The sequence below is a fragment of the Aethina tumida genome, chromosome 2, assembly GCF_024364675.1.
Source record: "Aethina tumida isolate Nest 87 chromosome 2, icAetTumi1.1, whole genome shotgun sequence".
In the NCBI taxonomy this organism is placed as follows: Eukaryota; Metazoa; Arthropoda; class Insecta; order Coleoptera; family Nitidulidae; genus Aethina; species Aethina tumida.
In genome coordinates, this window is record NC_065436.1 from 34,742,912 (window position 1) to 34,763,847 (window position 20,936).

The following is a 20,936-nucleotide window of genomic DNA, read 5'->3' on the forward strand; positions in this document are numbered from 1 at the left end:
AGTACAAAAGAATTGTAGACAAAGTCTTATCAGAAACAAATTTAAGCAGTACGTCCTGGAATAAATGTTACATTAACAATAGCGTTTAGAAAATGATTTTCCTACTTAGTACGTAATATCCTGTTTCGAAATTTGTAACAGTCACAAGAGAAAGTACATGCATAATTACATAATGCAACTAATTAATCTAAGTAAAAAAATCATCCCCCAAAACAGCAACACACATAATAACGTGACATTTTCAGGTCGGCGGCGATGGAATCGTGTTCGAGGTCATCAACGGCCTCTTCGAACGTAGCGACTGGTCGGAAGTGATCCGCACAATACCAATCGGTGTCGTTCCGGGTGGATCCGGGAACGGATTGGCACGCAGCATCGCCCATCACTGTGATGAGCCGTACATGTCGTCGCCGACGTTGCCCTCTGCCCTCGCAGCCGTCAGGAACCACCACACCACCATGGACCTGGTCCGGGTGGAGACCACGTCCCAGATCATGTTCTCATTCCTCAGCGTCGGCTGGGGTTTATTGTCCGACATTGACATCGAGAGCGAACGACTCAGGGTGCTGGGCGGGCAGCGGTTTACGATCTGGTCGTTGGCCCGGTTAATCGGCCTCAGAACCTACAACGGGAAACTGTGGTACTTGCCGGCGGATGCACCGTTGGTGGAGCCGAAAGTTAACGACTCGAACAGCGCCAGCGTGTCGAGCAATCTGGATTTGCCGCAGGAGGTGCACCTGGAAACGGAGACGGGAAGGCCGCGCGTCGATTCCTGGTACAGCGCGAACTCCAAACGGTCTGCCTATTTTTCGGCCACCGGCAGCTCGTACCAATCGACGGCCGACAGTGGGGACGTCCGCAACAACGGGGAGAAACCCCGCGTCTACGGACCGGCGTCTCAATTACCGTGCCTAACTGCACCCCTTCCGGACACGTGGAAGTGTATCGACGGCAGGTTTATAATGATCCACGCGTCGTACCAAAGTCATTTAGGGGAGGATTGCTTGTTCGCACCCGAAGCTACGCTCAACGATGGGAGAATCTGGTTGCTGATTGTGCACGGTGGCGCCACAAGGTCCCAAGTATTGCATTTTCTGTTAGGCCTGAGTACAGGGGCGCACGCCTCTACGAAAACGACCGGCGGACCCGTAGAACTCATTCCAGTGCACGCCTTTAGAATAGAACCGGACATGAACGAGATGGGATATATTACAGTGGACGGAGAACATGTGGAATACGGGCCCATACAAGCAGAAATATTTCCGGAACTGGGGAGAGTGATGGTTCCCTGATTAGAACATTCCTTAGACACCTTTAGCAATTTAAAAAGTAAATCAAAGGTTGTGATTTTATCTACGTTAGAGCCTTTATTGATCAGGCTTGATAGCATTTAACTAGTTAACATTTTTCAATAGGTCGTTCATTGGTATTGTGTCAAATTAATAGCATTTATGTGTTCAATTATACAATGTTTGTTTTTATTCAGATTTATTCCGTTGTCGGTTTACAGTACACTAATGATTGACTTTTTAAACTTGTTATATTTTTACAATTGTTATATAATTTATTTTTTATATTAATAAAACTAGCAAACTATTACCTAATTTTGGTATTATTTCTTATGATTTTTTTAATTTAGCAATAATTCATATCAATATTATATTTGGATGATAAGACATTTTACAATCCCCCAAAATAATATGTCAGTATTAGATTATACATGAACTAAATGTCTTATCAAGATAAATCTATATAGTACTTAAAGATTTAAATAGATGATGTGAATATGAAAACACACTTGTAATATGGGAATTACTTAGCATGTTTCTAGATGCGAAAGTAATAATTAATTAAGTTATAATTACAATAATGATATTTATATTTATGCTGTACAATTTGTATTTATAAAATTTATGAATAACAAGTGAATCTTGATGTAAACATGAGCATAAAAATTTTTTTGAAGGCCAACTCATTGAGAAATGTATCCGGTTTTCAGCAACCTTATCTTTGATTTGTTTTAGTAAAATTGCAAATATTTTTTTAAAATTTCATGGTAAAATCAACATGACTTTTAAAACAGGAAAACATGTGAATTTTTTTATTGAAGTTATAAAATATGCGCTCCCACGTTACCCATGATTGTGTGTATAATTTGCATTATCAATAATCGTTTTTTATCTTTCTCACTTTTATTTACAATACAGTAATAATTATATTATTTGAAGGTCGCGTTATTATTGACCCATCTTGACTTGTTTGTATTTTAAATCAGTTAAACCAAAAATGGATTTTGATTCCACCATAGGATGTTTAAAGTTTTGTTTTGACTATTATGTATTATTTAAAATTATTGATATGCTGTCATGAAAAATATGCACAGTTTGCCTTTACCAACATATATTATAGCTTGATAACAGGTTGTATTGTTGGACACTCAGAAGTAAAACACAATGAATTGAAAATAAATTATGTAATTCTAAACTTTTCAATATCACCTAAGAGTTTGGACATTTCATCATCCATTTCTTCTGGTTTTTTGGAATCCAATGACAGTTTCATTGATTGCAGGTGATCTACATCATTTGTACTTAATTTTTCCATTTGTTGTTCCAGTCCTCTGGAGAAAAGTGACAACAACAAATCAACCACCTAAAATTAACATTAGTCTATAAATAAACCAGTGTACCAAAATATTGATAAAGCCAATAAATTTGTTCCAAGGCCAGATTAAATATTCAGTTTTCCATACAACTTTTATTACACATATGTAATCACAACAAAGCTCTTCACATATCACATACAAAATATTTTTGATGATTAAAAACTTACTTGACTGATCTCAGATCTTAAATTGTGCATTTCAATGGCACCATCCCTCCACCCCCTCCTCAAAATGGCGAGTTTGCTTGAGGCCAACTCCAAAGGATTCCTCCCATGGGAATTGATGGATCTTATATCTGCCTTGGCATCAATCAGCATGGTAATAATCGACAAATTATGCAAGCATACAGCTAAATGCAATGGAGTATTCTGAATTACATCTCTTTTGTTCGGATCTGCCCCGTGAGTAAGCAATAGCTTAACAATGTCGGCATAACCCTTGCTGACTGCTACATGCAAGGCACTTCTACCTTCAGCATCAGTGCTGTTGGGGCTCACACCAATCTCCAACAACCGCTTCACCTGTTCGGTGTTATGACAGCTGGCCGCCTGCACTAGACGGATCTCCTGGAACAGCGGCTGCAATTTACGTTTTAGTTGTCTGAAATCATCAGGGGTGTTGATTTTATTCTTGGCCTTGCACTTGAACCGCAACCGCATCCGGAAACGATCCTCGTCTCGCAGTTCGCTGTCGCTGTGGGACATTTCGCTAATTCTGGACCGTACGGCCGAACGTCAACATCGGCCCAAACAGGTTATTTTGGTTTTCTCAAAACAAAATAAACATTTGTGCAGGAGGTCTTACGGTGTTGCCGTCCGCCTTCCTGCAACATTTGTACTTTGGACCCTTAATAAAATAACTTCACTCAGTAAACAATTTTTAGAATCCATGAAGATGTGAAGGTATTGTGTATGTTTTGTCGTGGAAAATTAATGTCGTTATTTAAATAATCGATGAAAATAGACTTGGCAACGCCGTTGGCGTCGTTTCAAGAATATTGGCCACACTGTCGATGCCAGTTGCGCAAAAAATGAATCTGTCACAAACCTAACCTGCATTGTCACAAACTTCAAACCAAATTGCTTTATGGCAATTTGTAATTTATTGTAAAGTAGTAGTTGTAAATGTATATATTCATAGCCTAGGTGTAAATGTATTCATATATTTTTGTGTCTGTTATGTATAATGCTATTTGAAATGCACCCGTTTACTGCTTTTATGGTAAGTCGGACTAACCTATAACTTCCTATTAACCAGCCTATTTGTTTATAGAACGTAGAAAGTACACGTTCGTACATCGACGATTTGTACTCCCAAGACTCCAATAAATGTTTGGCTTCCATAATATGCATCAAGAACTCTGTAATTGGCTCGAATCGGCAAAAAGAAAGCGTTATTGCACAGGGTATTGTGCCACGATTGATTTACCTTCTGAAAGACAAAAACATGAAAATGGATGTGCGAGTCGAGGCAGCCGTGACAATTGGATCACTGGCAAAAGGCACAGATGATCATATTGAACTATTAATCAATTCTGGAATAATACAAATTCTGTTAGATTTATTGGAGGAAGATGAGCCTAGACTCATTGATGCATGCTTATGCTGTTTGCGCACTCTCTCACATCAAAAAGTGAACGTCGCTAAATACAGCGTCGGAAACCTGCAGAAACTGTTGAGTTTTGTTGGTCCCAAGGACAGCTTACAAAGGCAGGCATGTGTGGCCAGTATTTTGAGTAGTGCATGCAAATCACCAGCTGAACAAAATGCTCTCTGCCAAGTGGGCGCCCCTAGAGTTTTATCCACACTTTTAACTATTGAAAACAGTTTAGTACGGATCCCGGTAATCACCTGTTTGGCATCCATGTCCTGGAACAATCAATCTGTGGCAGCTGAAATTGCCAACACTATTTGCCAAGATATGAAGATACCCAACTATTTGGCCAATTTGATTTCCAGAGATAGACCGATTGAAATGCAGCTGGAAGCTGCCAGATGCTTAACTAATTTGTACAGGGCTTTTGCAATTTCACAGAATGATCCTATTATTACACATCGCACACTACCTTGTCTTGTTAGACTTTGTCAGGTATGTACTGTTTCAATAAACAAATATGAATATCTCGGTAAAAACTTTCAATAAAAAACTATTTTATTAAATTATTATTTTATTCACATGATGTGACTGAAGCTAAATAATACAGGATGTGCTGACTAATATATTTTTTGTGTTTGCTCAGGTGGAGCACTCAGAGATACATAGAGCAGCATCTGCTGAAACTTTGGCCTATTTAATTGAAGTGGACAGCAATTTCCAACAGATAGCAGCCATCAGTAACCAGTTGGTTAGTGCATTAGTTGACCTTCTCAAATGTTCTAGTCCTGCGGCTAGACAAGCGTCATTTAGAGTGTTCGCATCACTAGGTGCGAACGACGAGGATATTAGGAAAAGGATAATCGACACTAAATGTCTGATGGACTGTGTCGTGCAGGGGTTGGTGGACGAGAATAAAGATATTAGATTGGCGGCCGTCCGGTGTCTACACTCTCTCAGCAGATCCGTCCACCAACTCCGCACCACTTTTCAAGACCACTCTATTTGGAAGCCACTTATGACACTTGTTGCTGGTAATAAATTAGTTAAATTATTTATAAATGGCTTTTACATTATTCGTTTTTGTTTAGGATCACCTTCAGTTGAATTATTAACTGCCGCTTCTTCAGCTCTTTGCAATTTATTGTTGGAATTTTCGCCAGCCAAAGAACCCATGTTGCAGCAAGGAGTCGTACAACTATTAGCTACTCTTACGTCTAGATCTGATCCCGCTCTTCGCCTCAATGGCGTGTGGGCGCTCATGAACCTCGCTTTCCAGGCCGAACAACGTGTCAAAAATCAAATACTCACCACTCTCGGCACCGACCAAATTTTCAGGTAAACTTCAACTTTTCATGTATTCTTTAATGCATTCAATTATACTTTGATAGATTGTTGGCGGATTCGGACACGCGTGTTCTCATGAAAACGTTGGGATTACTACGTAATTTGGTTTCTCCGAGAACACATGCGGACGCGATGATGGCAGAACACGGTCCCCACGTTATGCAAGTGGTGGTTTTGGTACTGGAAGGTCCGCACTCGCCCGAGATTAAGGAACAAGCGCTGTGCATCCTCGCAAACATAGCCGACGGCGAAAAGGCAAAGGATCACATCATGTCGAACGAGGATGTACTTAAGAAGTTGATCGATTACATGACACATCCGGCACCATGTCTACAGGAGGCTGCAGTCTTCTGCATCAATAATTTGACGCAGAGCGGCGAAATCGGAGCGGAAGAGAGGCAGAACCGGCTTAGAGACATGGGTGTGAAGAATATACTGCAGCAAATCTTGGGCTCTGCAGATGCTGTGTTGGCAAACAGGTGGGCCATTAATGATTTGGAAACTGTTTAATGCATGTGTGTTATTGATTACATTAATTGAAATTAATACTCTTTACAAATATGAGCTTTCTAGGAAATGTCGTTATATTATGTATATAGTGTTGTTTTTAGTATTAAACTATACGTCCCTTTTATTTTCTAGACAAATGCTACGCTGAATATAGTATGATGTCTTGTTTTAAATATTTTTGGCTTAAAATAACTAATAAATTGTAATCAAATAACAGTGTTTTTCTTTAGAAATGGGTTACCATTTTTTCTGTATATTCTTAGTCAACAAAATACTTTTAAATTTTCGCTTGATACTAAACATTTAGGTTTGAGTGAGTTTTATATTATATGTGTCAAATTAATATACTAATTCTGTCTGTTTCAGAATCAAAACAACCCTTGAGCATTTCCCGGATGTTTAAAGTTATATAAAAGGAAGAGATTACTCCATTGACACACCCTTGTCTGATTAAATGTGATGTTTAGACTGAAGAAGCGTAATAATATGGTTCTACCTTTTTAAATGATTATAGTAGAATGAAAATTATACGAAATTTGAAATGTACCTTATACATTGTTTTACTTTATTTTGTGTTATACTTTTGAATGCACATTAAATATATGTTATAAAAAACCAAAAATTAAATTTATTTCAGTTAAAAGTTGTATTTTTATATATAAATCCAACCGAAAATCCGTATTTAATTTTTTATATACATTTAAAAATTGGGAAAATTGTGAATTATTATTTAATGATATTCTTATAGATAACAATAAATAAATATATTTGCCTAAATGTACATATATGTATAGGTATTCTTATGCAAATGATAAAAATATATGTAAATATCACAAATTTATACATAAAATATTTATACAAACCTACTTCCTATTGACTTATTCAGTGTACAATAAATACGGTATTTCCTAATAAAGACAATTACTTTAAAAATGACCTTCTAAATTAGGTCTGGTATGTGGTTTCACTTGACTAAAGGTAATATCTTTGGTTTTCACTGCTCTCAACAATGTTCCTTTCATTCGACATTGAGGACATAAACCATTTGACTCAGATGCATTTATACAACTGGAATGGAAACAATGACCACAACCCCAAACTACAACGTTTCTATCAGTCTCCAGTTCCTTTTGAACTGAAACTGATTTCTGACACAGATTACATATTAAAGAGATCACGGAAATTCCCCGACCACCTAATGACAACGCCTTTGCTAAACCTGTAAAAATTTAAAATTATTAACCCTCTAAATATTTATTAAATTACTGACCATGGTGCAAGTCCTTCCCCAACAATTTCAGGGTCGTGGACAACATATTTACATCGTGGGTGTAATCGCTTAGCATCCCCCTCAGCAAAACCTTGACATCTCCAAAATTGGCATTGGAAACGAGTTCGAGAAGTTGCGCTGGCGGCACATGGGGAGCCGCAGCGTGCAGTAGTTGCCTCAAAGATGTGGTCTGGGATTGGCCCTTTTCCTGCAGCAGTTTCAGCCACAGTTTTTGAGAATCTTGGTTGTCCAAGTGTTCCGCTCCTCTAATGCAAAGGCCGACTGCATCGTCGGTCAGATCGTGTTCGAGGAGGATTTCCAATGATTCCATCCATTCTCCCGCTTGTTCCAAAAGTAGTGCGGTTGCCGCGTGGACTTGGTATTGCCGAGTGATTTGAAGAGCTTGTTCCGGCCTGCATGTACTGTTCTGTACGTATTTTACAACTGAAGGTTCATCTTTTTCGCACAGTTGGATCAAGTATTGCTCGGCGATGTGGGAGGGTAGTTTTAGGTCACTGCAGACTATTTCGTGTATAAAATTGTATTGTAAATCGGGAGTGGATTGTAAGATTTCATTGAACTGCTCTAAATATTCCGAATAGTTTTCTATCACTATTTCGCTGGTCTTTTTGTAGTTAACATCGATTAATTTGGCGAAGTTTACCATAAATTGTTCTTGGATTAAGCGTTCACTTGTATTTATGTGAGTTAGGATGTAGTTAAATATTTCTGATTTACGCACTTCGTCTTTTAAATAACAGTCTAAAATATTGCTATAATCTCCTAGTCGTTCATACAAATTTTCCGCCACTCTATAACATTTTGACTCTAGTGCCATTTTAAGAAGTTGTTCTAAATTCAAATGGGTCAATTTATTGCCGTTTAGTAGTTCAAGCCATGATTGTTCCTTTTCAGAATGATCGCGTAACGATAGAGAATTACCTGTGGTTTCTGTTAACAAATGCATCAAATTGCTCATCATTCCATCATCAATTTGTAGATTATTTGATACTACCAGGCGAGTAATAAAACAAGCCAAATTTATAACTTGACCGTCCTGTAAAATTACATTTTAATCTGACATAATATCACAAACAGTATTGCTTACAGTAAATTCAGGTGGTATGACAATTTTCAAAAGTATCTGCACCAATCTTTGCCTTTGCAAATGTCCCATTTCCCCCGAAAACTCGGCTTCTGTAAATGCTAAACCAACAACATTCAAACACTCTCTGGTATTATATTTTAACAGAGCTCTTAAATACGGATACGTCGGTTCGTCCGGCTTGGCGTTAAATGAATGGGCAGTCTCCAAACATCTCAGAACGTCGTGCTTGACTCTTGGTATAGCAACTTCCGGTATGTTCCCATTGGGATAACCCAAACCTGCTAAACATGAAGAAACGTAGACTAAAATGGTGTTGCCGAGTCGATGATTATCCGGGCTCAGTTCGCCTAAAAATTCAGTCAGTGGTCCGGTGTAGTCGCCTAAAGTTTTCGTGGTGATATGAATCCAGGCATTGTAAAGTTTATGTTTTTTACAAAGATTTAGTACTTGATGAAGATCTAGACAACTGATATCCAAATTGAGGAGAATGTTTTCTAATGTTTGAGGGTCTTTTTTTTCCAAGTGGCTAACTAAGGTCTGGGCAACTGCTGGTGTTAATATGGTCAACAGTCTGCTGCAAATGTGATCAGTCAGTAATGTGTAGTACCAGTCTTCATTGTTTTTGTCTGTTGAAACTGCATCCAGTAACTCATTGCAGAGTATATCGCTAAAAATTAGAATTTGAAATTATGATAAAAAACGTGTTACAACACTCACATTTTTTCTAATCTGACACAACAATTGATGGCGGCAGTCAAACTGTGCAGATCGACCGTGTTCTGATTCAAACTTTCCAAATAATTATTAAGGAGCGACAACGTAAACTTTTCTTTGTTCGTCCCCTCCTCGGCAGCCAAGTTTAAAGCCTCCGCCCATCGTCCCTGTTCGCTAAGATAAAACAACCTCTCCGGCCACGTTCGCAGCTTCACCATGTGGACAGCCTTGGTTCCTAAGATAAGCAACTGATTGCCTCGACTAGATAAACTGTTATAACACGCCCTTTCCCCCGCTAGGGCGAAGGCTTCGCTCACCCCTCCGCCAACCGCAAGAGCTTTAAAGTGGGCGGAACTATATACTAAACCTGCACTCGCCACCTCAAGCATCTCCAGTTCACGCTGAGTGCGCACCTCTACTAGACGTAGGTTCTCGCTTGTGTCTAGAAGTGCGAGGTGTCTGGTACCGAGCCAGTGCAATGCATTTAGTGTATACGGGAGTTGCACGCTCCTTAAAGGTAGCAGTCTTATTTTGTTGTTGTTGGGACCGTATGTTAGAACTCTAGTGTAGTGCAATTCGCTTCCTCTAGCCCACGCCAGCACGGGTTGAAACGTTTTGCCTACTGAGACTAGTTGCCACGATATTAAGGGGAGGGATGTAGATATCCTGGGCAATTGCTGACTGAATAGTACCTTCAGTTTGGGACGTACCGAAATTACAATCACCTAAAAATAGTATTTGTAACTGATTATGGAATGTTGGAGGATTAACGGTTGTTACCTTAGACATTGTAGCCATGGCCACCAGGATGTTCTTGTTCAAAAAATTTGTATCATATCCTTGCACAAGAGGTTCGAAGGCGCACACTTCGCCGCGCGCACCCGAAAACAAACATTTCGAGTCCCAACTACGCACGCCTAGACGTCGGTTAAACGACAGTATGAATACGCAACCCGAGGAGTCGCCGCAAAGCGCCAGGTTGCTCACGAACGTGAATCTAAGGTGTAGAACGGCGGTTTGAGGGGCATGTGCATCTGGAAGTTTTCGGATTACATCACCGCTCGTCGCATCTATCATCGAAATATAGCCCCTTTCATAACTAAAAAGTTATTTAAATACAGTGTAAAATGTCCTTAATTATATGAAGGTGTAAAAAACAGATAAAATTAAAGTTATTTTTTCCTTACCCCACAAGAAGTCTTGTGGATTCAAGATTGAAAGCAAGTGCTGAAACTGCTCCTTGATCAGCAATATCATGTGAACACCAACAAAGTTTCTGCTCAGAATCAAATGCTAAGATAAAACCATGAGAAGTACCAACAGCCACAAATTTTAAACTATTTGTTATAACTGTGGGAAGTCCTGCATTGGCCCTTTCCTAAAATAATTAAAATTCACTCCCTAATTAAATTTATTATTCCATTTAATTTACTCCAGCTGATGAAATTTGTGAGGATAAACCTTGTAAGATGCAATGGTATAACATGGACCGGAATTTGGTTGTCATACTTTGGAATGAGTGCAAGGAGGCACTATCACTGCCCTCCTCTGATTCCATATCCCACAAAATACTTTCCAATGAGGGAGGAGCCACTGGAGGTATATCAAACTCAACATCATTGATCTTTAATAAAATAACCATTAGATTTATTTGTTTTATTAAATAACTTCAAACACACCTCTTTAATGTTTAGGAATGATTCATCAACATCCTCGATAATCATATCGTCGCTTTCCGAACCCATTTCTATGAATTTTTTTAATTACCACCCGGCAGACATTCGAAAAATGCAATTTGATGGGAGGTTAAATGTTTATTAACCAGATTTTATGTTTTAAGGCACAAATAAATAAAGACCAATGCACATTTTGATAACCAATATCAAATTCTATTTGTTTTATATAACATTAAAGTTATTTTTACTAAAATTTATCCCCTTAACCCTTCACTATTTATTTATTGCTATAAATGACAGTTTTGGTTTTGACACCTCCTCTGCACAATTATGCGTTTGACAATTGTGCGCATGTTTAACGAAAGCAATGTTGCCATTATATAGAATTTATTGTTTTTAAAAGAAATGTTTGGCAATAGATTGAATTATATAAATACTAAAATTTGCATATATATTAGTTAAGATCTAATTATGCATAGCATTAAAGTCAGTAGTATATTATATTGTAGCCATTATTTTAAATAAACAGCCTCAATCTAGAGGCCATCGCAGATGAAGACAAAATAAATGAGACATTTGACAACGGCGCGTGACCGCAACACATCGAAGTGACAGTTTTGTCAAGCCGAAGTGTTTTTATTGAGACGTATGTTTTTATTTTATTTTACTTATTAAAATGCAACACCAATATTGGGTGACTAAAAAAAGCGTGCTACGAAAGCTGGGGGGTAAAGAGGACGAGTGCATTGTGTCGTCGGATGCAGAATTGGACGCGAAATTGGAGCTGTTCAAGTCGATAAATGAGACTTGTTTGCAGTTGCAACGTGTTATAGATTTGTACCAAGAACGTTTGTGTTATTTGGCTCAAGAGGAGAACGCGTTGGGCAGATATTTGAAAGAATGTGGGAAGATTGAAAAAAATTCGAGCGCTGCCCACATCATGAGCACAGCTGGAAAAGCTCTGGCATACACAGGCCACCAACGTTTAACAGTTAGGCCCCCATTGGTGAGACTTCACCATGAAGTTGAAACATTTAGGGCTAGAGCTGTGGCAGACACCAGGAACACCATAAGTGAAATGGAGAAGGCCAGAACAGAATATAGGGCTGCCTTAAGTTGGATGAAATCTGCTTCTACACAATTAGATCCAGATACTGGACATGGATTGGAGAAATTTCGCAAAGCTCAATCTTATGTTAAGACTACAAAGAAAAAATTTGATAGTTTGACACTGGCTTGCCTACAGAAAGTTGATCTTCTTGCAGCAGCCAGATGTAACATGTTTTCACATGCTTTAGTGCCATATCAGAATGTTATTCTCAGTTTTGCAACAAAAGCTGCAGAGACCCAATGTTTGGCCAATACCAAATTGAATCAGGTTCAACAACCATATGACTTCAGTGCATGTACCAATTTGGCACATGCCATAGAGACTGACAAGGATAAAAACACGTTCTTTAATGCCGAGTATTCCGACAATGAACCGGGAAAAGACAAAAAGGACCAAGAAACAAAAAAGTAAGATTCACATTTACAGGAAACTGGAAGTCAAATAATATATAATTAATTTTTAATTGCAGGTCTAAAAAAGAGGAATTACAAGGCGAGAGCGTTTCGAATCTCCTCGGCGAAGGCTTTACAATCCCGTCTGAAACAGCTGAACAAGAATCTCCGTCAATTATAGACGAATCAAAACCGAGTTCGGCGCTTTTGGATTTAAACTGGTCATCAAATTCTGGTTTTCTGGGTGGTGATTTTATGCCATCAAAACTTTTACAAGATAATTCGTTTAATTTAGACGAATCTCCTATTAACAACAAAACTGAAAATGAAGTTTCTAAAGATGTAGATGAAAAAGTGAAAAAGAAGGGTGAATCAAGTGGTTCTCAAGTTTCCTGGTTAAGTCTTTTTGCGGAACTGGATCCTTTGGCTAACGAAAACTGTTCGACGAACACCGGCGATAGAGCTTAATGTTTCCTCATACCAATGTTTTATTTAGAATTTTTACATATATGAATATTTTAAGTGTATATACCAAAGAATATATTCCATGTTGTGATTTTTTTGCACTAGTCATAATGTATGTTTAATAATACGAAATATAAATAAGCATCAACTATCAATTTTTTACATATTAAACCCTGGATACTGTTTAAAACTGATTTAATAAAATTCTTTTATCATAAAAATTAAATAACAAACATCAACGAAAACAAGCAGTATAAAATCACATAAAAGTTACATAATATAATATTTAATTGTCCTGAAATATAGTAGTATAATGATGTATAAAATTTAACAGCCTTTCATCTGAAACAAACCATCCATTAACTCTCTAACATAATCATTCTTGAATAAATACCTTTTTTAAAAGTTGCAGCGAACTGCGTATTGTTCCTGAAATGAAACAGTACACTGTGGAACAATGTGCTATCGTTCGCATTTTGGGCTGCGTTCAAAAATTTGCGGGGATTCGCCGAATCTCCGGCCAGTTTCAGCGCCGACAAAATCTGTCCCTCGCTCAGTAACACCTCTTGGATTTCTTCTTTCGCGTCAATTCTGGCCAGCATATCAAGAGCCATTTGCAATGCTGCCGGATGCATGTTACCGAGAGACAGCAGTAAGCAAGCTAGAGGTTTCGAATCGCTGACCACTCCGTATTGCAGCAGTTGTTGGAGCGACGTAAATTTTTCCTGCCGGGCCTAAAAATATATATTTACAAATATTTTTAAATTGCCTTCAAACTCGTTACCAAAGTAGTTATCATAAGTTCATTGAGATTGTGTTGCACGGCGATTCCGTATTCGGTCAGAGACGTTATATAACTAAGCAAAACCCATTCGAGTTTTTGTAAGTCATTCTCGTTGTCCAGCTTGACAAAAATTCCGTCGTACATGTCGTCTTGATCGATCAAAACTCTTGGCATTTGCGGTGCTTTCGTTGTGATTTGTACGTTGGGTGGAGTGGCGATTTGATATTGTACTGCCTCATCCGCCCAAGTTCTATACACACTGTTTATATTGTTAAAGGATTCTTGCAATTTGTATAGATCTGGTTTTTCTTGTCTTGCTTGTTGGAGTAATATCTGAAATGTTACTGGGATTAGATTAAATATTGAGTTGAGAATGTGCTGTTACTTTTATCAAAACTTCTTTGGCGTGGTTTCTTTTTAAAGCTACTTGTGTACAAATGCTCAAATCAGTTATCAACTGGCATAATTCTGGTAAACATAAATGGATGTGCCAAAGACAACCTAGTTTGGCATCTATCACAACATTTGGTTGAAAAACTACCCAGTTTGGCGAATCTATAACTATAATTAAGGTACATATTTAATTTAAAAACTGTAATGTGATTCAGTTTGTGTCAAAAGGATACAAAGATCACAGAGATGAATTTGAGGTTCAACTAACCCAGGAATGTCAAGACTTGCTGGTTTAAAAGATCTGGCAGGAGCTACTGAGTTATGATATTTAACACTTCCGTCAGTTTCACCTTGCAAAGCAATATCAAACAATTTGGAACTCCTGGAAGCCTATAAACAACATTTTATCACAATTACCTTTAACATTTGTTAAGAAAATTTTACTTGGTGATGAACTAAGATCAGATCATCGACGACATTTATGGCAAACCGGCCAGAAAGGCCCAACTTTAAAACATGGGATTTAACAGGTGCTTGACCAGGACCACTTAAAGTATGTACGTGAACTTCGGCCGTTTGCGGCCCGCTTTGGTGGCGAAGAATCAAAACGGCTGGTACTCCATACAATGTCGCCAACGTAACGTCTCTTTCCAAAGCCATTCTACCAGGTTCAGCTGAAATGTTTTTAACTAATAACAATTTTCATAAGTTACATGTGACTTACTTTCAACTTTTGGTAGCTTGCTTATTGATCCACCAGTAAGTACAACAGGTTGCAGTTGTGAACCATGAGCAGAAGCTAAAAGGGCAATCTTGTTCTGTGCACACCAGACAAACCACTGAACAGTTATGGAACTAGTCTTCAAATATTTCAGTGCTTTCTTATCGGGTAAAACCATGTACAATTCTATACCATGATCTGTAATAAAGGCTACCTCAGTAGTGTTTGTCCAGACAAATCCTAATATGTTGGAGTTTTTTTTGGAACTTTGTGCATATTCTGTATCAATAGAATCACCATTGAAGTTCATAAATTCTACTGAGGTGGTGGTTCTTTGTACAGCCAGTATTTTATGATCCAATGAGAATTTTATGGATAAAACTGGTCCATGGTCCTCCATTCTAAATTTTAAAGGAGTATCATCTTTATTTGGTCCTTTTACTACAACCCCCATTACTCCTCCAGATCTTACAGCAAAGACCTTCAAAAATCAAACTTTTTAAATATTGTTAAAGCTTAAGATTCAACATACATCCTTGTTTGAGTCATCAAAAAATACATTGGTGAGTTGATTCACTGCCTCGAATCGCACAGGATCTTTGGATAGTTCTAAATAACAGTTGTCCTCTTCCATATTAATTGTTTAAAATCAACACTTGGTATTTTGACGTTTATGAGGACAACAAATACATAACCTACTCAAATTTGCACATGACAATTCAGGTACTGTATGGTTAATTTGATCTACTGTCAGCTGTTCAATTGACAACAATCATTTTTTTGTGGCCTGACGAATCATGTTATTTATATTGATTTTTCCTTAGGTCTAAATTATTAAACGGTGTGAATCAATATGTTTTTGATAAACTGGTTTAAGGGTATAGCTGTAATATTGCAAATATACGTTAAATTTGTATTTAAAACAATAATTGTAGGCAATAATAAAGAGGATTGCATATTTTGTAAAATAATATCTGGGGAAGCACCTTGTACAAAATATTATGAAGATGAAGAGTGTTTAGTTTTTAAAGACATTAAACCAGCATCAACTCACCATCTTTTGGCAATTCCTAAAATGCACATCAAAAATATTGATAGTCTTACAAAAAAAGATATTCCTTTAGGTAAAATAATTGACTTGAGTTGAAAAAATAAAAATCACTTTGTCTAATTTATAGTGCAAAAAATGGTCGAATGTAGTAAAAAGGCATTAAAGGATTTACAAGGAGATATGGAAAAAGTATTATTAGGATTTCATTGTCCACCATTCAATTCAGTGCCACATTTACATTTGCACATTATCAGTCCAATTGATCAAATGTCCTACTTGAATAAATTGGTCTACAAACCTGAATTACAATGGTTTTGTACTGTAAGTTAATTCAGGGTGTACACACTGGTGTACTATAATTATAATTGTCATAATTTTAGGCTGAAGATGTTATTGCCAAACTGGAGAACAGCTGATAGTAAATATTTGTTTTGGAAACTTCAGCAACACTGCCATTTTAAATTGAAAAGCACAATTGTGAATATCTATTATAATAAAAATTTATCTCGTAGCAGTTTTGTTTTCATTCACCTTCCGAATCGGAAGTTCCGATTTAAACCCCCCATTTAAATATGATAGATGAACAATGATAACCTAGAATATTGTTGACATTGTACTTGAACTACTGTAGCGAAGTTCAAAGGTAAGTTTTATTTACGTATTGTAATAAATATGCTAAAAATATTCAATATCTTGTCTGTGACTTCAGTGAAAATGAATCAAAATTGTATATTCTGCAAAATTATAACTGGTGAAGCTAACAGTACCAAATACTATGAGGATGAAGAAACACTTGTGTTTAAGGACATAAAACCTGCAGCTAAACATCATTTTTTATCCATACCAAAGAAACACATTACAAATATTAACAGCCTCACAAAAGATGACATTCCATTAGGTATTACCATCAGATATATTTCCATAAACCAAATAAAAACATATCTTTTAGTTAATAAACTGGTTGAAGAGGGAAAGAAGGTCTTACTTGAGCAAAAGGGTGAAACTGAGAATATGCTTCTAGGATTTCACTGTCCCCCATTCAATGCTATATCACATCTACATTTACATGTTATAAGTCCAAGAAATGAAATGTCCTTTTTAAGCCAAATTATGTTCAGACCTAAATCATGGTGGTTCATCACTGTAAGTGCATTAGTTTATTGTGTATACTAATAACTATAACCAATATTTACTATATATTTTATAGGTGGATGATGTCTTACACAATCTGCAAAATAAATTATAATTATTCTGTATTTTATTTTAAACCTGGTGCTGTTATTTATAAAATGATTTATTTTGGCAAGAAGTTTACTATTAAAATATTGTTTTATTTCATATTATTGTTGCCATTAATAAGAGGAAACTTTTCCCATCCCCTTGCTGTTATCTTTTATTAGCTAATGGTAAATGTTTAAAATAGTTTAACAAGTGGTGTTGGTTATAGGTTTGATTTATTATTATGACTTGGTGTTTGTTTACTTAATTTTTTAGATTTAAAACAAATTATAGTGTACATTGTATATTTTATTGATAGTTTCAAATTAACATGTTTAAAATAAATATTAAGAAACATATAAAAATAAGCATTATAAAGAATTCATGGAATGGTTAATAAAACAGGAGGTAGAAGTATTAACTAACGGAAGAAAATGACTTAAAATAATAATAATTGTTAATTTACAGTTGTTAATACACAGGAATTTACATAGAAAATTTGAATTAAATCAGTCTGTTAATGTTTACAAAAGTATAAGTAGGCGACATCAATAAACTTATATAAAAATATCATTCACAAAAATAGATGATAATTGAAAATATGTAGCCCATATATAAAAACAAAATCTTAACTACGCCATTAAATACATACATTTGTTAAAAACTATTAATAATCTTTATATAGGAGAAAGTCATACATTATAAACAAATGATATGAATATACATAGCAGCAAGACTAACAATACCCTGTATATACTTTTGAAAACAATCAAGTCAAATATGAATGGCACTATCTATAAGAAATTGTAATGTAGCAGAATTGATTTATGTAGGTACCTCTAGTTCAGTTCCGATTGTTAAATTTTTAATAAATCAAATTAACTTCCTCCTACAAAAATTAATTCAGACAAATGTAGCAAAATAATTTATGAACAATAAAAAATAGCAAAAAATATACGTTTTCTTTGGTACTTTGACTAACTATTTTTAATATAAAATCGCTAACGCATTCATTAATAGTAATCACAAGCAGCATAAACAAATTTCTTGTGATTTCCGTTAATGTACAGGTACGCGGTATATTATACAAAACTACTACATTTGTTCTGGTATACATTTTATATACTTTTTTGTCTATAACTATATTTTTACAAGTCTTTATATGTTGTTTTTTGTAAAATAAGCAACACATTCAGTACTTTAAATATTATACAAATGCGACACGTTCAAAAAAACTCATTTCATATTTTTTTAAACTCGTCGCACAATCTAACATTGCGAATTTTTCGCTTACATAAATTACACTTCCAAATAAGATAACAATTTATTCAATAACCATGAGAAAACATCTTGAAGATTTGTCATTAGAACCAAGTAAGAAACGCCAAAGCTTATATCAGAAGCAGGAATTTGAAATTATAGGATTAAATGCAACAACGTTTGTACCCTAAACTTAAAACAAAAAATCACAGTTATTACAGGACTCCTATATGATGAATATTTCATTGTGATGCAGAAGAAGAAACGCCGTAAAGTTATTAATAGGTCCAATTGATGCAAGCGACATCGAATATTTATAAGACCATACCAAATTCGGACCGAAAACCACAGCCAAGTTTTGTGCTGTCATTTTATTCAAGTCGGATCGTTCCTGAACCTTAAATATCATTTATTTATAACAGTCAATATGTTTGTGGTCTGTACTTTACTTACTCTGCTTAGGAAGCTCACTATGTATTTCAGAAGATTGTAGTTTTCTTTGGGCAGCTTTTCCATTACTAAAATCTGTACGTTACGAAGTTGTTCCTCCTTGGACCAACCTGCAAAAATTATAAAATGTTAATGTTTAACATATGTGAGTGATTCGCAGTTCGTACTTTGGAATTGAAGTATTTCATCATAGCAGTCGTAAGTTAACAAAGGCTCTTTTAACTCCCGCAAAAACTTTTTGAGTAGATCTGCAGCTTGATGAGGACCTTCGAATTGTAAAGCTTCTCCTCTATCAGCAATTTGTTGTAAAGCTCTCACTGTTTCTATGCCCGCACACCTTCTAAACAATCCTTCAGTCTCTAGCGCTGAAAATAAAACATACGTTGTTATTTAACAAGACACAATTATAATTTTTACCGTCAGGTTGGTCCAGATATTCCACGCATTGTTTAACAACAGGCGGAATGGAAACATTGTAATGAATCTTGATGTCGGACAACGTGACACCGAATTGTTGCGTAGCTAAATGTTCCACAGCCTCCTCAGCTTCAGTTGGAGTTGCGGAAGAAACATTGATTTTTTGGTCATACCTGAAAGTCAAAACATTAACCAACATATCAGACATCACAAACCAAAACTTACTCTATAACTTCCTGTGGTATATCCAAATTACTTGTTCGTATGTGTGTATTGAGCTCTTCAAGGGAAAAAATATAATTTAATTTGCGGCCGAATTTCGCACTGATCAGTGGTTTAAACAGCTGCGAGACGAATTTCAAAAAACTTGTTGGGTGCACCAAGTACAAAGCTTGGAGATTTTTCTTGTAGTTGCGATCAAAGGCTTTGTAAGCCTGTACCAACCATTTTAAAGATGGCTTATTTTTACTGTTAAGGCCGTAATGAAAGTAGACTAAGGTGTAATCTTGCGATACATATGTTTGTAGTGTTTGCATCAGATATCTGAAATTTTGTTTTTTCTTAGAAATATGTTATGTGATAAAATAAATCTCATTTTAGATCATATATACTAAATATCTAGAAATTTGACTAAGCTATACTATTATTCATTTTAATTTAAAATATTTGTAAAGCATACCTTAAAAACAGTCCATGATCAATGTCTTTGGCAGGAGGTAATTTACAGGCATAAACCACAATAATTTTCCTGCCACCAGAATCATCACCTTTCACATCAATAATCCCATGTTTGGCAATTTCTGCAAACTCCTCAGCAGGTTCTTGTCCCACCTCTGGATAAGAAGTGGAACAAAAAGTCATGCTGTCTAAATTTTCAGCCAGGTCTTCAAAATTGTCTTCCCCAAAATCTGATTCAGGTGATACAATACCATTTGCTTCAGCGTTGAGTAATTCAACTAAAGACAGTTTTGTTTAGTTTAATGATTCATTGATTTATTAAATGAGTACCTGTGGATTCCAAAATATTTGGTGCTTGATGTAGTTCTGTGTCATCAAACTCAAGATTGGGCTCATAATCATGATAATCTGATAAACTTGGATATGGCTCATCATTGTTATCAAGAGCACCTACAAACCAATCACTGGGTTATTTGATAAGATAAAATTTATTAGTAAACAACCTGGATATGTTTTTGTTGGGCTGTATTTATTAGAATCCATGTTGTGTGGACACATCAAGTCATTTCAAAACAGAATAGGTATTTGTATGCACACCCACTTTTCTCCTTGAATAACAACTAAATGCGGTGGGTTTCGCGGTGCCAACGACCGAAATATATCGAAGTAAGAATCCGATTATAATTTTATCTGGGTTTTGAACAAAACAACTAGTTTTGATGTTTTGTTTTGTCTTATTAGAGACTTTTCGGTTTTTGAAAACCATAAAATGACAGCTGGCTTTGATGTTGTCAAATGCAACGTTGCCATGTCGTAGTGCCGGACTAAATTCTGTGAAACCGGAATCAAAATTAAATATATACGTTTACAGAAGAAGTTATTGGTAATCCTACAATTTAGTTTAGTTGTATATAAGAATCAATTATGGGCATTCGTTCGAATTCAAATTAACGTGTAATTTGTAATGCTCTATTGCTGTATTAAAAAAGAAACAATAATATTTATATTAATGTAGTTGATTAATTAATATTTCAAATTCAACGGAAATCATGAATTTTATTTGTTCTATAAAAGAATTATTTTCATAATAATTTTATGAGGTAAAATACAAAT

The 20,936-nt window shown here is 36.0% G+C and overlaps 9 protein-coding genes across 12 annotated transcripts in view; 5 read left to right on the forward strand and 4 right to left on the reverse strand.

The window, feature by feature from the left end:
- Nucleotides 1-20,936, forward strand: part of LOC109606128 (sphingosine kinase 2) — a 104,042-nt gene that overhangs the window by 2,700 nt on the left and 80,406 nt on the right. The window contains exon 2 of one of the 2 annotated variants that reach the window (XR_007547148.1): nt 246-1,537. Coding sequence is in view for 1 of the 2 variants with exons in the window: in XM_020022703.2 (XP_019878262.1) it covers nt 246-1,292 (1,047 nt within the window). In the remaining variant the exon portion in view is untranslated. Of the gene's footprint in view, nt 1-245; nt 1,605-20,936 lie in introns of those variants that run through there. The other variant, XM_020022703.2, reaches the window with a different exon arrangement.
- On the reverse strand, nt 2,459-3,509 carry LOC109607117 (ankyrin repeat domain-containing protein 54). The gene is made up of 2 exons (XM_020023641.2): nt 2,833-3,509; nt 2,459-2,652 (listed from the first exon to the last, which is right to left on the reverse strand). The coding sequence occupies exons 1-2, from the start codon at nt 3,367-3,369 to the stop codon at nt 2,470-2,472; spliced, it is 720 nt and encodes a 239-aa protein (XP_019879200.1). The 5' UTR covers nt 3,370-3,509; the 3' UTR covers nt 2,459-2,469.
- LOC109607128 (armadillo repeat-containing protein 8) lies at nt 3,717-6,758 on the forward strand. Of its 2 annotated transcripts, XM_020023661.2 has the most exons (6): nt 3,717-3,886; nt 3,938-4,753; nt 4,905-5,292; nt 5,350-5,596; nt 5,650-6,084; nt 6,482-6,758. In XM_020023661.2, exons 1-6 carry the CDS (start codon nt 3,851-3,853, stop codon nt 6,516-6,518), a joined length of 1,959 nt encoding a protein of 652 aa, XP_019879220.1. In that variant the 5' UTR covers nt 3,717-3,850; the 3' UTR covers nt 6,519-6,758. The 2 variants fall into 2 exon arrangements, with proteins under 2 accessions (XP_019879220.1, XP_019879212.1); XM_020023653.2 differs by having other exon boundaries at nt 4,905-5,596.
- Nucleotides 6,865-11,190, reverse strand: LOC109607094 (vacuolar protein sorting-associated protein 8 homolog). Its single transcript, XM_020023621.2, has 8 exons — nt 10,887-11,190; nt 10,640-10,831; nt 10,395-10,585; nt 9,988-10,306; nt 9,211-9,932; nt 8,494-9,160; nt 7,386-8,442; nt 6,865-7,334 (listed from the first exon to the last, which is right to left on the reverse strand). The coding sequence occupies exons 1-8, from the start codon at nt 10,950-10,952 to the stop codon at nt 7,042-7,044; spliced, it is 3,507 nt and encodes a 1,168-aa protein (XP_019879180.2). The 5' UTR covers nt 10,953-11,190; the 3' UTR covers nt 6,865-7,041.
- On the forward strand, nt 11,475-13,006 carry LOC109607057 (islet cell autoantigen 1). The gene is made up of 2 exons (XM_020023584.2): nt 11,475-12,401; nt 12,464-13,006. Exons 1-2 carry the CDS (start codon nt 11,560-11,562, stop codon nt 12,852-12,854), a joined length of 1,233 nt encoding a protein of 410 aa, XP_019879143.1. The 5' UTR covers nt 11,475-11,559; the 3' UTR covers nt 12,855-13,006.
- Nucleotides 13,030-15,417, reverse strand: LOC109607068 (regulator of MON1-CCZ1 complex). Its single transcript, XM_020023593.2, has 8 exons — nt 15,282-15,417; nt 14,753-15,230; nt 14,473-14,702; nt 14,262-14,418; nt 14,021-14,190; nt 13,636-13,968; nt 13,246-13,585; nt 13,030-13,193 (listed from the first exon to the last, which is right to left on the reverse strand). The coding sequence occupies exons 1-8, from the start codon at nt 15,381-15,383 to the stop codon at nt 13,138-13,140; spliced, it is 1,866 nt and encodes a 621-aa protein (XP_019879152.1). The 5' UTR covers nt 15,384-15,417; the 3' UTR covers nt 13,030-13,137.
- On the forward strand, nt 15,516-16,311 carry LOC109607076 (adenosine 5'-monophosphoramidase HINT3). Its single transcript, XM_020023612.2, has 4 exons — nt 15,516-15,627; nt 15,685-15,873; nt 15,928-16,121; nt 16,181-16,311. Exons 1-4 carry the CDS (start codon nt 15,603-15,605, stop codon nt 16,214-16,216), a joined length of 444 nt encoding a protein of 147 aa, XP_019879171.2. The 5' UTR covers nt 15,516-15,602; the 3' UTR covers nt 16,217-16,311.
- LOC109606553 (adenosine 5'-monophosphoramidase HINT3) lies at nt 16,382-17,056 on the forward strand. Of its 2 annotated transcripts, XM_049962378.1 has the most exons (4): nt 16,382-16,443; nt 16,510-16,698; nt 16,750-16,943; nt 17,008-17,056. In XM_049962378.1, exons 2-4 carry the CDS (start codon nt 16,515-16,517, stop codon nt 17,044-17,046), a joined length of 417 nt encoding a protein of 138 aa, XP_049818335.1. In that variant the 5' UTR covers nt 16,382-16,443; nt 16,510-16,514; the 3' UTR covers nt 17,047-17,056. The 2 variants fall into 2 exon arrangements, with proteins under 2 accessions (XP_049818335.1, XP_019878655.2); XM_020023096.2 differs by lacking the exon at nt 16,382-16,443 and having other exon boundaries at nt 16,450-16,698.
- Nucleotides 17,458-20,607, reverse strand: LOC109606194 (rho GTPase-activating protein 1). The gene is made up of 8 exons (XM_020022757.2): nt 20,327-20,607; nt 20,154-20,273; nt 19,825-20,101; nt 19,371-19,688; nt 19,146-19,318; nt 18,896-19,093; nt 18,732-18,838; nt 17,458-18,675 (listed from the first exon to the last, which is right to left on the reverse strand). The coding sequence occupies exons 1-8, from the start codon at nt 20,379-20,381 to the stop codon at nt 18,505-18,507; spliced, it is 1,419 nt and encodes a 472-aa protein (XP_019878316.1). The 5' UTR covers nt 20,382-20,607; the 3' UTR covers nt 17,458-18,504.